Genomic DNA, 13276 nt, shown 5'->3' with positions numbered 1-13276 from the left:
TCAGAATTGAAAAATAGGAACAATTGGCAGTTGTTCTATAGACTGTGAAAAATCAAGCTCTCCCCATCAACTTACACATTTGGTATGCTAGTCAGAATGCATTTATATGCCTTCACTTGCATTGCCTTAGTAATACTGCTGATCAGAAGGCGCTAGCTGATAGCTTCAGCTGTTACCAAACCAATTTACATATTTATCTAGTATATAAGAACTTAAAAAGAGTCTCACTGGGCCAATCTAGGCCAGTATTCTGTATTGGACAATGGCCAATTATAGGAATTCAGGAAGCATAGCAACTTGAGCATGAAGCAATAGCCCTCTGTCACGGTTGCTCCCTTGCAGCTGGTATGTACCATGTGGTAGAGCAGTAAATAGGCATAGTAGTTACTCATTCATTTGGAATATTGGCATCATTCTCCTGTGTTTATAAAAACAACTAACTGCCTGTTTTGGAAAATAAGCAACAATGTTGTACATTCCGCAAAGTTATAAAATTAAATTTTAACGATGGTAGTTCAACCATTTATTTTTTAAATTATAGCAAAGAAAGAGCCAGACAGAAAAGAATGGAAAATATGTGTATTTTTATATTTGGCACATTTGAAATTTATCTGTATCACAATGTGCAAATTATAAGCACACTTTTTTGTTTTATCTTCAAAATCTCATACTGTGTGGGGTTGGCCAGTCTCTAGCAAATAACTTTCAGGGATTTTATAAAAAAAAAAAAACAAGTCACAATTAGGAACAAATCTTTTTCAGTAATGTGAAATAAAATATAGACTGTGAAAAGGATGGATGTCTCCTAAAGCCAGTGGCGTTTCTAGCACATTTGACATCCAGAGGGGACCATTTTTAAAATATCCACACCAGATCAGTACTAAGAGACTGTTTTGCTATAATGGTTAAGGCAGAGGTCTTCAAACAAGCATAGCTGGCTGGAGAATTCTGAAAGTTGAAGTCCACAAGTCTTAAAGCTGCCAAGTTTGAAGACCTCTGGGTTAAGGCCTCAGACCAGAAACAGGAAGTTCACACTTCTTGTTCCACTGTAGTCACGCAGTCAGTTGGATGATCTTAGGTCAGCTGTTTTTCTTAGTTCTAGGAAGAAGGACCTGGAAAGCTGCTTCTAAAAAATGCTGCCAAACAAATTGCAGAGGGTGGTTGCCAGGATTCAAACTACCTCGAAGGCCCAGCCACCAGCAATATGACTCCCCACCATTAGCCCCTTTGGGCCTGCAGCTGATGCAGATATTTCCACCACCACCACTTGATATGCCACTGCCTAAAGCACTTCTAGAATTGCTTGAATGGATATTAACTGCTTAGCAGGTCATTATTAGCCCTCTACTTTGACATCTCGGGTTTTCTTAATTGATTCAAAATGTGTCGTATACTGTGCTAAAAAAAAAACCCTTTAAGAGCTTCTATATAAGGACCTTTTTATGTAACCATATGAAGACAAGCAGTAGTCTCTACATTAGCTGGTAAGTGTGTATACACTTGCTATCCATGGGAAACTAATATGCAGTAAACATCTCACTGCACATTTTGTTACTCACCTGGGGTGATTTCAGCTTGCATGCAAATAGTTCGTCTCTAGTGATGCCTTCCTGTGACCAGTTATTGTGGATAAGTAGGGGAATTATTGCAAAAGGATTTCTAGTAGCAACCTCTTTCAGAACTAAATGTGAGCATATGTTAATCTGTATTCTATTGCAGAAGATTTAACTTGGTTTTCCATTAAAAATTAGGCCAACTTAAAATAGTTACATGAAATGGCAACTGAAAATGGAATTAGTAAAAATTATTACAAAACAGTATTATTCAAAACGAGAGGCATTAAATTAAATAAACTGCTTAAAAGATGGTCTCAATAACTTGAACATGTGAAGATGTTAGTTGGTGATTTGAAAGTTATCCTGAGTTCTTGCCATCTGCTGGACTTGGGCATCCTTCAGTAGAATAAGTTTCTTTTAAAGAAACCTAACGAATATTTTCAAACGCTAATAAACCAATCATGCATCAAGTATTTAATTAAGCTGAAAATGCAAACATCATATTAACTGAAAAATCCGCATTGGACCATGTCTAAATTGTGTCTAGGCTAAATGTATTTTTATAGAATTGGAAAGGTCCTTTTAGGTCAAAACTCCAACAGCTGCTCAGAGGACATTCTTGACAGATTGCTGTCTAACCCTTGCTTTTATGGTTAATTTTTTTTTTCTGGCATTACGTTTGGAATCTGTCTTATTGTGATTTAGATTCCATGTCTTGTACTCTAAAATGACAGAGAACAATTTTTGACCTTTTGTCTTACAGGAAAGGCAACTTTGACCAAACTGATCATTTCCTAAACCTCCTTTTCCATAAAGAGGTCCACTATTGATCACTGGAGGGCCCTATTCTTGCTCTTCTTTGCTATTACTGCTTCTTTCTGTTCTCTTTCTGAATATAAGAACGCTACTCCACTAGCTGCACTGAAATTACACAAAAATGTCTCTAGTCCAAAAATTATTCTTTTTTTAAAAAAAGAACAAGGATAAAATGGAGCAAAAGTCCCTTTCATCTTTAGGTAATAAACTTTAAAAAGTGAATCACATTTTGATAACTATTAAGAATGAAAATTAATAACTGCTTCTGCTTTGGCAGCGTGGCGTAACAGTGACAAATAGGAATTCCAGTGAAAAGAATTTAATAAGCAACTTTGTATGTATTGCATTTTTTTTACCCAAAATAATCAAATTAATCTATATATATAAAAGCGAAAACAACTCACTCCGTAATCACGAAATCTCCAGAACCATAAAGCCTACAAACTTGAAATTTGCCACGTATTTTTTTCTTGGCTTCTAGGTGCTCACTAAAAAGGATTTTTTGAAATGACCATCAGAGCATTAGTATTTCCTATATTATTATTAACACGCTCTGATGCTAAGGAGTTCTACTCCCCCTCCCCATCTGAAAAGAAATCTGTTTTAAATACAAAACACTCTACCTCTCCTTCTTGCTCACACATCAAATACTGTTTCACTTTCCAAATAGCCCTCTGATGCTAAGGAGTTCTACTCCCCCTCCCCACCTCAAAAGAAATCTGTTCCAAATGCAAAACACAGAGGAGAGGAGTTTCACTTTCAGTTTTACTTTCACAGCAGCAAGCAGCTTTACTACAGAACAGTTCAGCTAAGCCAAGCCAAGCCTCTTTCCTGTCTCCTTCTTGCTCACACAGCAAATACTGTTTGAGTTTCCAAACACCCCTCAACTCTCTCACACATTGACAGGATGCTAGCTAGATGAATACCAATGAATACTGCGGACTGGGACATTCTACTCCCCCACCCCCTCTGTTCCAACTGCCAGTTGCATTATATTAACACACTCTGATGCTACAGAGTTACACATTCTACATTACGTTTCAGGCTGTAAGTGTCAATTTATCAAGCCCGAGCACATAGTTTCATAGCAAAGCACGGGCATCCAGTTAGTATTACATAGTTATAGGATGAAAAGTTACCTCCATTCCAGCTTTGCATGGCTACTTGTTAGGTGTCTACCCATCATCCTGCCATTATTTAAAGAGGTAGTTAATAGCCACATATCTTATTTCTCATCCTTTATTGTCTGTTCCAGAAAAGTTTTTTTCACTTTTTCTTTTTGGCAGAAATTGTACCAGGTGCTGTGCCTGATGGTGTCAGCATTTCAGTTAATGCACAAGCCCTAAGAAAAGCCAAATGTGCTCCAGATTATTTGAATGTTTTGAGAATCTATTTTGTTTTCTGATAGCAAAAGGAGGCGTTTTAAAATAGGGATTCGTAGAGTAATAAATATATACCCATTTATTGGACCAGTGATTCAGATGCTTTCCTCTACTTTACTGCTTCCATTGCAAGAAATTCAGTTTCTTCTTGCTGGAAAGGATTAATGTACCGTATTTACATGAAAATGCAGGCTTTGTGTATTTGAATATTGTGTAGAACATAACTGCCTGTGCATTTCGCAGGTATATTTTGCATAAAACCTAATGACAAACACACTGAGCCCTGATTACAATGTGTTAATTTAAGAATTTAAACATTCCCTGCTAGACCAAGGAAGAAGTAATCTAATACAGTAGGTTTTGTTTGTTTGCATTTCGTAACAAATTCTGAGGCTGCTTAACTGCTTATTGGGAGTTGCAGAATGGAAGGATCATCTATTGAGGATAAATATGTTAAATATTATTTTTTACCATGTGCACTTATGGAAAGTTATGTACTCATTGTTAATTAGCACTCTACTCCAACTTGAGGGGAAAGGCATAAGGGATCAGCCAGTTTCATGAATGAGCTTAATTTCTTTCTTAAAATAAATGACAAAATCGGCAGCAGTGTGCGGGAGCAGATGGATGATAATCGAGACTACATAATATGGAAAGCATTTCTTGAACAAAATATATGAAAGTCATTGTTTCATCCGATACTAGATCAGGAATGGAAACCCCCATTGCTGACCTGTTGATACCGATAACTATTGATGTAAGTTGCAATTCAACAGCATCAGAATAGTCGCTGATTCACCATCATGACATAAGGTGCTTTGTATAACTCAATTATTGTCCATAAAAGAGCCGAGGTGGTGCAGTGGTTAGAGTGCAGTATTGCATGGTACTCCTTCTGACTGCCAGCTGCCTGTAATTTGACAGTTCAAATCTCACCAGGCTCAAGGTTGACTCGGCCTTCCATCTTTCCGAGGTTGGTAAAATGAGGGCCCAGATTGTTGGGGGCAATATGCTGACTCTGTATACCACTTAGAGAGGGCTGTAAAGCTCTTTGAAGCGGTATATAAGTCTAAGTGCTCCTGCTATTGCTATAAAAGCTCTAGTTATATTTCACTGATTGTAGCTATTCCCGTAATCTTACATAAATTTTCCCTTCTCGGTTTTTTAATTTGACAGAGAAGCTGATGAGTTTTCATCTTTTCTGGAGAACCAAGCATCCCCAAAGTTCCAGTTTTCCCTGTTCAGTCCTTTGCTAATGTATACCCAATTTGTTTTGAACAAAGATAAACATCACTGTATTTCCTTGTTCATTATTTTTGAAGGCAATGCATTATTTCTCAGCTTTGGGGTTTGCAACAGAACTCTACTTGTATCCCAGACACAATTAACCCCTACAGTCCTTTATACTAGGATGCTTGATAGCAGGGTGGATTTGATTTAAATCGAGTTGATTTAAATCATGATTTAAATTATGATTTAAATCACTAGTAAAAAGACTTGATTTAAATCAACTCGATTTAAATCATAATTTTTAAAGAGCAACCGTCATCTCTGCTACTCCTTTGACCCGCTGTTGACTCACCGATAGTCCCAGTGTTGCAGAATATACAGCCTTGTGCTACATAACTAAGCTCCATTTCATGCTGAATAAACTAAATTATTTATGTATCTTAAATAGAAAACTATCTTACGATAGATTTTTACCCCAAAAGTTTTTTATTAAAATAAATTCAATAAAAATAAAAAAAAATCTGATTTAAATTAAAAAATCCGATTTAAATAAAAAAAATCGGATTTTTTTAATTTTTTTAAAAAAATCATTGATTTTTATCCACCCTGCTTCATAGGGTTGCAATCTGGCTTAAAGCAAGAGCACAGTTAATTCTGTAAGTATAACATTTGGACAAAACTCTAACTAGCTTAAAGAAATTCCAATAAACATGTCTTTCTCCAAGCTGGTAACATATACTAATAGTTCCCACATGAAATCCTCTAAAGTGGTAGTGAATCCTTGGAGCACTTATGTCATTAAGTATAAACTGCAAAGGCCCCTGGATGGTTAGCTTTACTAAAGTATTGCAATCTGAACTCTCAAGGGCCAGGAAGCAATCTCTTTATATTCTTTAGACTCTTATTGCCAAAAAAAATTGTCATAAGAAGGTTAGATCATTTTGCTGGTATGAGGCAAGTGTTGAAGAGAATAGTACATGAAAGACAAGCAGAATTTGAATAATTAAATAATGTTTCCTATAATAGCTACATGAGAAGACTGATTTCTCTTCTTGCCATCTTCACAAAATCACTTAATTTTTCAGGTGTTCATTTTGCCTTTCTCTCTCCCACTACATCTTTTGGTAATTTATCATACCTCCCTGGTGCACACCAGAATCATAACATGCATTTAATGCCCATAGCTGTGGCCACAGGTCAGAAAGAGGCATTATTTACATTTTCTTCCCTGCACAAGTGTGGCATAATATCATCTGCGGCACTGTTAACTGGAGGTGGGAAAAACAGAAGTGCTAGAATTGGCTTATTTGTGTAAAAAAATGAATTAGCAAGATCAGGATGACGGAGAACATCAACATAAAACAAAACAGCACAGATTGATATCTTCAGTTTAGCAGACTCTTTTAGTACTTGGCAGGTCTTGTATGGAAGCAACTGTGGATCAAGGGAAGCATATTTTTTTGTTTTTACTTATCTGGAAATCAGAGTTCACATAGGTCCATAATTCTGGCTTTTCCTTTTTCTGACAATTGACTGACAAATTTGTCATAAATCCTTATAGTGTTCCTCAGTTAGAAGGGAGTTAAACACAATGCTGTGCTGAATCTTAATAGGTTTTTTTTCTGGCATTCAGTATATACAAAGCTTCTATCTGAGGGTAAATAGAACATATTTTTAGATATTGCCAGGGATAATCACTTAATAATTTGCCATTCTAATGCATGTTTTTGTTTTTAACTTACTGATCTATTTTGCCAGAGCTTTACTACAGTGAAAATCTGCAGAAAGAGGACATACTGTTTTCATCTGTAAAATAAAAACCAACAAAAGAGTAGCTCTGTATTAACTTTGAATCAAAGTTCTGCCAATGGAGTCAAGAAAATAATAAGCATTAAACTTGTCATAAAAGTAAATGGTAGTTTGCCCAGAAGATTAAGCAAAATAAAAATAAATATAGACACACCTTTCTCAGTGTGGCATCTTATAAAGAAAGTTGCTTTCAAAGGAGAGGAAATTCATGAAAAACTTATGAAAAGCTGGTTTTGTTAATAAACAAACACTTTTCTCTATGTGGGGAAAATGTTGCTTATATTTTTGCTTGCTGCAAATGTTTTGAATCTCCTAATCTTGCTTCCTCCAAATATATTTTTAAAAGCTAGTATCAATAGAAGAGATTTTCTTATATACACTGCACTATTTTAAAATAGCACATACTTCCTTACAGGTCGTAGGCAGAGAGTTAATGTTATTTGAAAGAACAGTGAGTAATTGAAAGTTCTTTATTATCAGTTTTTTATCAGTCTCATCCTCCTATTCTTTGCTCTGAATTCAGTCAATCCTACAAGATTTTATTACACTGATGCGGACTCCTGTTTTATAAAATGATATTTCCTTTATATTTCACATTGTTTAAGAGCATGTAGGAGCATATCTTTATTCTTTGACCTTAATTTGTCTCTAAGGAGAAAGTGGCAGCTAATTTTAGTTATTTATTAATTTATAAACTCTCAAAAAAAGAAAGAAAAAGGGAACACAAACAGCTTACATTAAAAGAAGTCTTACCTTCCCAGGATAAATTTTCAAACATAATTCATTTGACAAAACAAGAAATAAAACAAGAAAGATGTTGTGAGCTTTTATCCCTGTTTATATTATAAATCAAACAACACTTCTATTGAATTTGGAGAAAGAACTTTTAAAAACAAAGCCACATTATCATTGCATACACTGTTGGGCACCTCAAACTCACTGAATGCCACCCAGAAGTCCTGAGAATAGATCTTCAAGCATTTGAAGAAAAATAAATACCTATGAGACCTAGGTGATTTATTGGGACAGGAGGTAGCAATAGAACTTAAGAGTTATATACGGCTTCTCAGTGCTTTATAGCCTTCTCTAAGCGGTTTACAGTGTCAGCATATTGCCCCCAATAATTAGGGTTCTAATTTTACTTCAAAGTTCTACATGTACCAGAATGTTTCAGTATATGTTTTTTGCTTGTGAAAAAAGAAAAGATGCCCTTCAACACATGCCATTTATAGTGTTATCTATCTTCTCTTTCTCCCATATGTTTTTTCCGGTACTGATCAATTTCTGCGGTTGGTGGCTATCTTGTTACTCTATTGTTGCCCTGCAATTGGGAATGGTTCTTTGGAGAACAGGGCATGTATCTTCTTGGCCTCTGTTTCTATAGTGTGTCTCCTTAGCCTGTTAGCCAGGACTGTGAGCCTTTGTTTAGAAGTCTCTAGGGCTTCAGATGGAGGCAGGCCCTTACTCTTTTTTTTCAGTAGCCAGCTCTTTTTCTTAATCTCCACACACCTTTCTGTGGTTCCACAACTAACTTCTTTCCAAGTTGCCTTGATCTTAGTTTCCAATCTCATTATCTGGGACCGGGCTGGGGGGTGGGCAGGGAAAGGACTGGTATGTACTGCTCTTCTTTTTTATCATATAACCAAGCATCTCTAGAATTATAGCTGCTATAGCATATACAAATTGAATGGTTGTATTATGGTGGATTGTTGTGAAGGCTCTATTGGTATCTTTTAGCATACTGTCTGATGGTACTTCTCCAAGGTGTCTTATTAATTGGTTTCAAGGGTCGACTGCAGTTTCATTATCCATGATCTTATTTATTTTATTACTTTCAATTTTAGCTGATATATCCAGAATTTGATATTCTTCTCCCATCCAAATTCTAACCAGTCCTGAACTTGCTTAGCTTTTTAGGCTAGACAAGATCACTTGCATCTGCCACCTGCTAAAATCTTACTAGACTATAATATAAAATAATAGGTCAAGGAATGGAGTACCTAAGTTAAAGAACATAATGTCCATAATGTTCAGTCCAGGTATGTGTTTTTGTATTAGGAGCCACAATTCGTAATAGGAATATCTATCCCAGGTTTTTTTAAAATAATGATAAGATTGTTGAAGGATTTTAGGAGTCAAATATTTTGCCAAATTATGCAAACTTTACAGATATCTTGCAATATATCCCAATCTTGCAATATATCCTATTCGCAGAACAAGGTTGACTTGTTCTATACTTGCAAATATACAGAAAACATAATCTGCACCAAAATGATTTTAGGGCACCTCTGTCTTCTCAGTTAATTTCTTTTTAAACCTTTTGTTCATTCATAGCTCATAGAATGACAGTATTGTTCATGCTGAATTTGTATTGACCGTTTATCTTCTGTTACACAAAGAAAGCATAAGATATGTTGCCTGGTATTCTTTGATATTATCCTTAGTAAGGGACAATGACTAAGGGACAATGATTTATTTGAACATAAAACACTCTTCCTGTAAAATATGAACCATCTGAGTTTATCTTGGCATTCTTTTTTCCCCTTTGTTTACAGGGACCATATTTATACTGTTGATATGGATTCATCACACACAGAAGAAATTTATTTTAGCAAAGTAAGTAGTTTCTGCTATTCACAAGTCAAGGACAATAAAAATAAAAAAGTAGAAAATAAATAAGAAAAAATACCCTGTTCCTCAGGTTTTCCAGACCTGCTTTAAAATTGTAGTGATTATACAAGCAAAGTGCATACATTTGCCATTTTCATTATGTACTTTGGATAAATAATTTAACTGGGATTATAAGCAAGATTTTTACATTACAATAGAGGCACATGGTCATTCCAACATTTTTACTTGTCATGCAGCTTTGATTGACTTCTGAGATTTTATAGTAAATATAAGTTACTCAACAAACTCTACTTAAATAGTTTAATTATCATACTTTTATAAGGAATTAAATAAATATACTATATTTACAATACAATATATAAATAATCAGCAGTATATGAAATTTTCAGACATATAGATACTAAACGCACTGGCTGCTCCAGAGAGGCTGAGATATCTTATTATTTTTATAATTCTTCATCAAGACTACAAATACTCAATATTAAAGATAATTTTGGGATTAAATATCCCAAAATTAATAAGATATGTGTATGTGCCATAGTTAAGGAAGGGTTAAAAAAAACCCCACTCGTTTCAGCACTTGAGCACTTTTAGTATCCTAGATGTCATCTATTACATCATATTCAAGACAGATGATACAGCTAAAGGGTAAGATGACACAGCTGAGGGGAAAGAAGGATAATGCAATTTCACCAAAAATATTAAATTGCAAAAATGCTTAACTACTGAATTATAGATATGGGTGGAAATATGGTCCAGAATCTTAATATAACTGTTAGCTTTAATGGCATTTTAGATATCATTTGTTTGTAGCATTACATCAAGCTTGTATATTCATAAATATTGCAAATATTTATTTTCAATATTTCTCATTTAAGAGCAAGTATCTTAAAACTGTTGTGCTCATGAAGGTAAAATCAAGCAGAACAATAAATAAGTTGGGCTGAAATTTATTTTCAGATAAAATGGTATACAAAATCTAAGTGATTTTGTAAGCAAAATGAAAAAAAAAGTTTTCCAATGGATTCTAAATGAAAAATGCATGAGTAAAACAGTGACAAATTCTTCTAATGTTGCTCTGCTTGCTTGACTAGGAATGCATGTCTTTGTGAGAAGCTAAATCTGCATAAAATAGTGTATCTCCTATTTCTGTTCCCCATTTTTGTGAGAACTGGGGCCAAGAACCATGTAAAATAAATATTCAGTTTTATTGTAAATGTTTGATGGCCCTTTGCCTTGAAATGTACCATTTCTGAAAATCAGAGCAGTATATGAAATGTTCAGTTTAACTGAGATTCAGATACTCCTTTGTTTTTTTTCAATGACAATTGACAATTGGCAAAAAATTGTCATTTTTTCAATGACAATTACATGTCTTCACTAAGATGGCAAAACACCATCGGTAGATAGGTTTCTTCATTGTTTTTTCTCATTCAGGATCCATTGATAAACAGTCTATTGCAATTTTGTCTAGGTACATCAATTTTTGACTCATTGTTAGAGTTTCACGAAAGTCTTTTTATAAGTGAAATCTACTGAAAGTGCCTTAGACAGGTAAAATCATTGGCCTTCTAGATGGGATCATTTATAATGATTAGCAATGGCTCTATGGTCTTTCCAACACTGTCTGCGAGTGTAGATTTTTTTTTTACATGCAAACTTGTTTTCTGGCATTCATATCAGAAGCTGTCAGACTGCGTTCCAGCTTTGAGTTAAGAGATAACTCTGGTCATATTTCTTTGTTCCTCCAGAATGAGCTCAAATATAATGCTCTGCACAACTTCGAATCAGTGGAGAGCATTTCTAACTCAGTTTATTTCCCTAAACATTTTATTTGACTAAACACTACTTCCAAACAACAATAGGGAATATTTTATCTACTGTATATGAGTGTGTTTTAATTTTTGTTAAAACAGAACAATATTATATGTGGGGTCCTTGGTGCTTTCTGAGCTTGGTTACAATTTATATTGATATTTTTTCCTGATTGCTTATTTGTACCCTATGACTATCATTAAGTGTTGTACCTTATGATTCTTGATGAACATATCTTTTCTTTTATGTACACTGAGAGCATATGCACCAAGACAAATTCCTTGTGTGTCCAATCATAGTTGGCCAATAAAGAATTCTATTCTATTCGTACTCTTATAGTTATTCCATTACCAAACAAGGTAACATCAGTGCTAGAAAAACTAGATAACCTCCACAGACCTTTTAATACTGATTACATTACCTAGTTTAGTAAAGAAATGTCTACAAAACTTAGAGAGCACCATAGAGCTTACAGTTCAATACTAAGCTATACATTTTCTCTTGCTCTTCTGTTGGTACAAAATTATATGCCTCTATTTGTATGTACGCATATTTATATACTGTATATGTATGTGTGTACATTATGCTGTACACACACATGCATTTGTGCAAAAATATTTATATCAACAATCACATTTATACATACATACATATATATATATATATATTTGTTTTCGTAAATTTTCACGGGTAGAGGTATGCAAGTTTTGGTGTATTCGGGTCTTTTCCCATGTAAGATTGATGGTATCTTGGCAACGTTTCGACGAGGTCCCACTGCACCCCCTCCGATCCCCACACAAAGCAAACTGACACACGTCATGAACAGATGGCAAGACCTCAAACTCGGAGCCAAATCAAAGCCCGGGATGTGGCATCATAGCCATCTGCTCAGGACATTACATCAAATAACTCAGGATATCACAACACTAGAACTCAGGATGTTAACACACAGCCCATTACCCAGGTTGTTAAAACACAAAAAACTAATGGGCACACATCAAGGACCTCACCCACACAGGATGTTACGAAACAGATGACTAATCTGCAAACATCAACTCCATCAACCAATCAAGATGTAACAACACAGGCAACCAACCCGCTCACAGCAACAAAGCCAGCACCCCACACCTCCCCACCAGTATTTATAGAGCTTCGGCAGCTCCGATCATGCTTTCCTCGCACAACCACGAAGCCAAAGACACCAGCCTGAAGATGACGAGTGGGACCTCGTTGAAACGTCGCCAAGATACCATCAATCTTACACGGGAAAAGACCCGAATACACCAAAACATATAGAGAGAGAGAAAGAGAGGGAGAGAGAGAGAGAGACTATATATATATAGACTATATATATATATATATATATATATATATATATATATATATATAGTCTATTCCAAGAGATAAAAACAAAGAGTGTGTGTTGTAATATTTGTTTGTTAACAAGCACCATCAGAAGTAGAGAAAATATTATATAATTATAGTATTATATATTATATAAATAGCAGTCAATTCTAATTAAATGTTCTACATCCATAAGGCTTCTGTGCTAGAGTAAGTCAAGCATAGAATAAGTATGTAATGTTTTCGATAATTATATATTCAATAGCTAGTTTTCCTTTTGAAATTAAATACAAACACCCCAGGCTCTAATTGATTTCTTTCTTGATCCCTGAAGAAATTGACATGGAAATCCAGACAGCTTGATGTAGACACATGCAGAATGAAGGGAAAACATAAGGTAGGCAAATTTCATTTGTCTGGCAGATGCCACATTGCTCAGCTCCTTGACTGTTATCATATACTGCTCTCTGTGTTGCAGATTGGGTCATGCCATTTATTTCCTAGGTAGTCATTATTTTTTTCCAACAGTTTATTGAAGGTTTTAATTTTCAAAAAAAATGGTTTACTTGTAATGTAATGAAACATTATAACCAAAACTATCAAATATTGTGAAATGAATAGGCATTAAGAAGCTTACTACCACTGCTAACTTTCTACTAGGAACTGATACAGGGGAGGGTTATACTTACTTTT

The 13276-nt window shown here is 34.9% G+C and overlaps 1 protein-coding gene across 12 annotated transcripts in view; it reads left to right on the top strand.

The window, feature by feature from the left end:
• The window catches only part of SEMA6A (semaphorin 6A), a 168231-nt gene that overhangs the window by 90870 nt on the left and 64085 nt on the right, over nt 1-13276 (top strand). For all 12 annotated transcript variants that reach the window (XM_087885997.1, XM_087886000.1, XM_034432806.3 and 9 more), the window contains exons 4-5: nt 9349-9409; nt 12918-12980. In XM_087885997.1, coding sequence (XP_087742123.1) covers nt 9349-9409; nt 12918-12980 — 124 coding nt within the window. The remainder of the gene's footprint in view (nt 1-9348; nt 9410-12917; nt 12981-13276) is intronic.

Source organism: Pantherophis guttatus, chromosome 2 (genome assembly GCF_059756535.1).
Source record: "Pantherophis guttatus breed Tessera chromosome 2, ASM5975653v1, whole genome shotgun sequence".
NCBI lineage: Eukaryota > Metazoa > Chordata > Lepidosauria > Squamata > Colubridae > Pantherophis > Pantherophis guttatus.
This window is presented reverse-complemented; position numbering and strand designations above follow the sequence as displayed.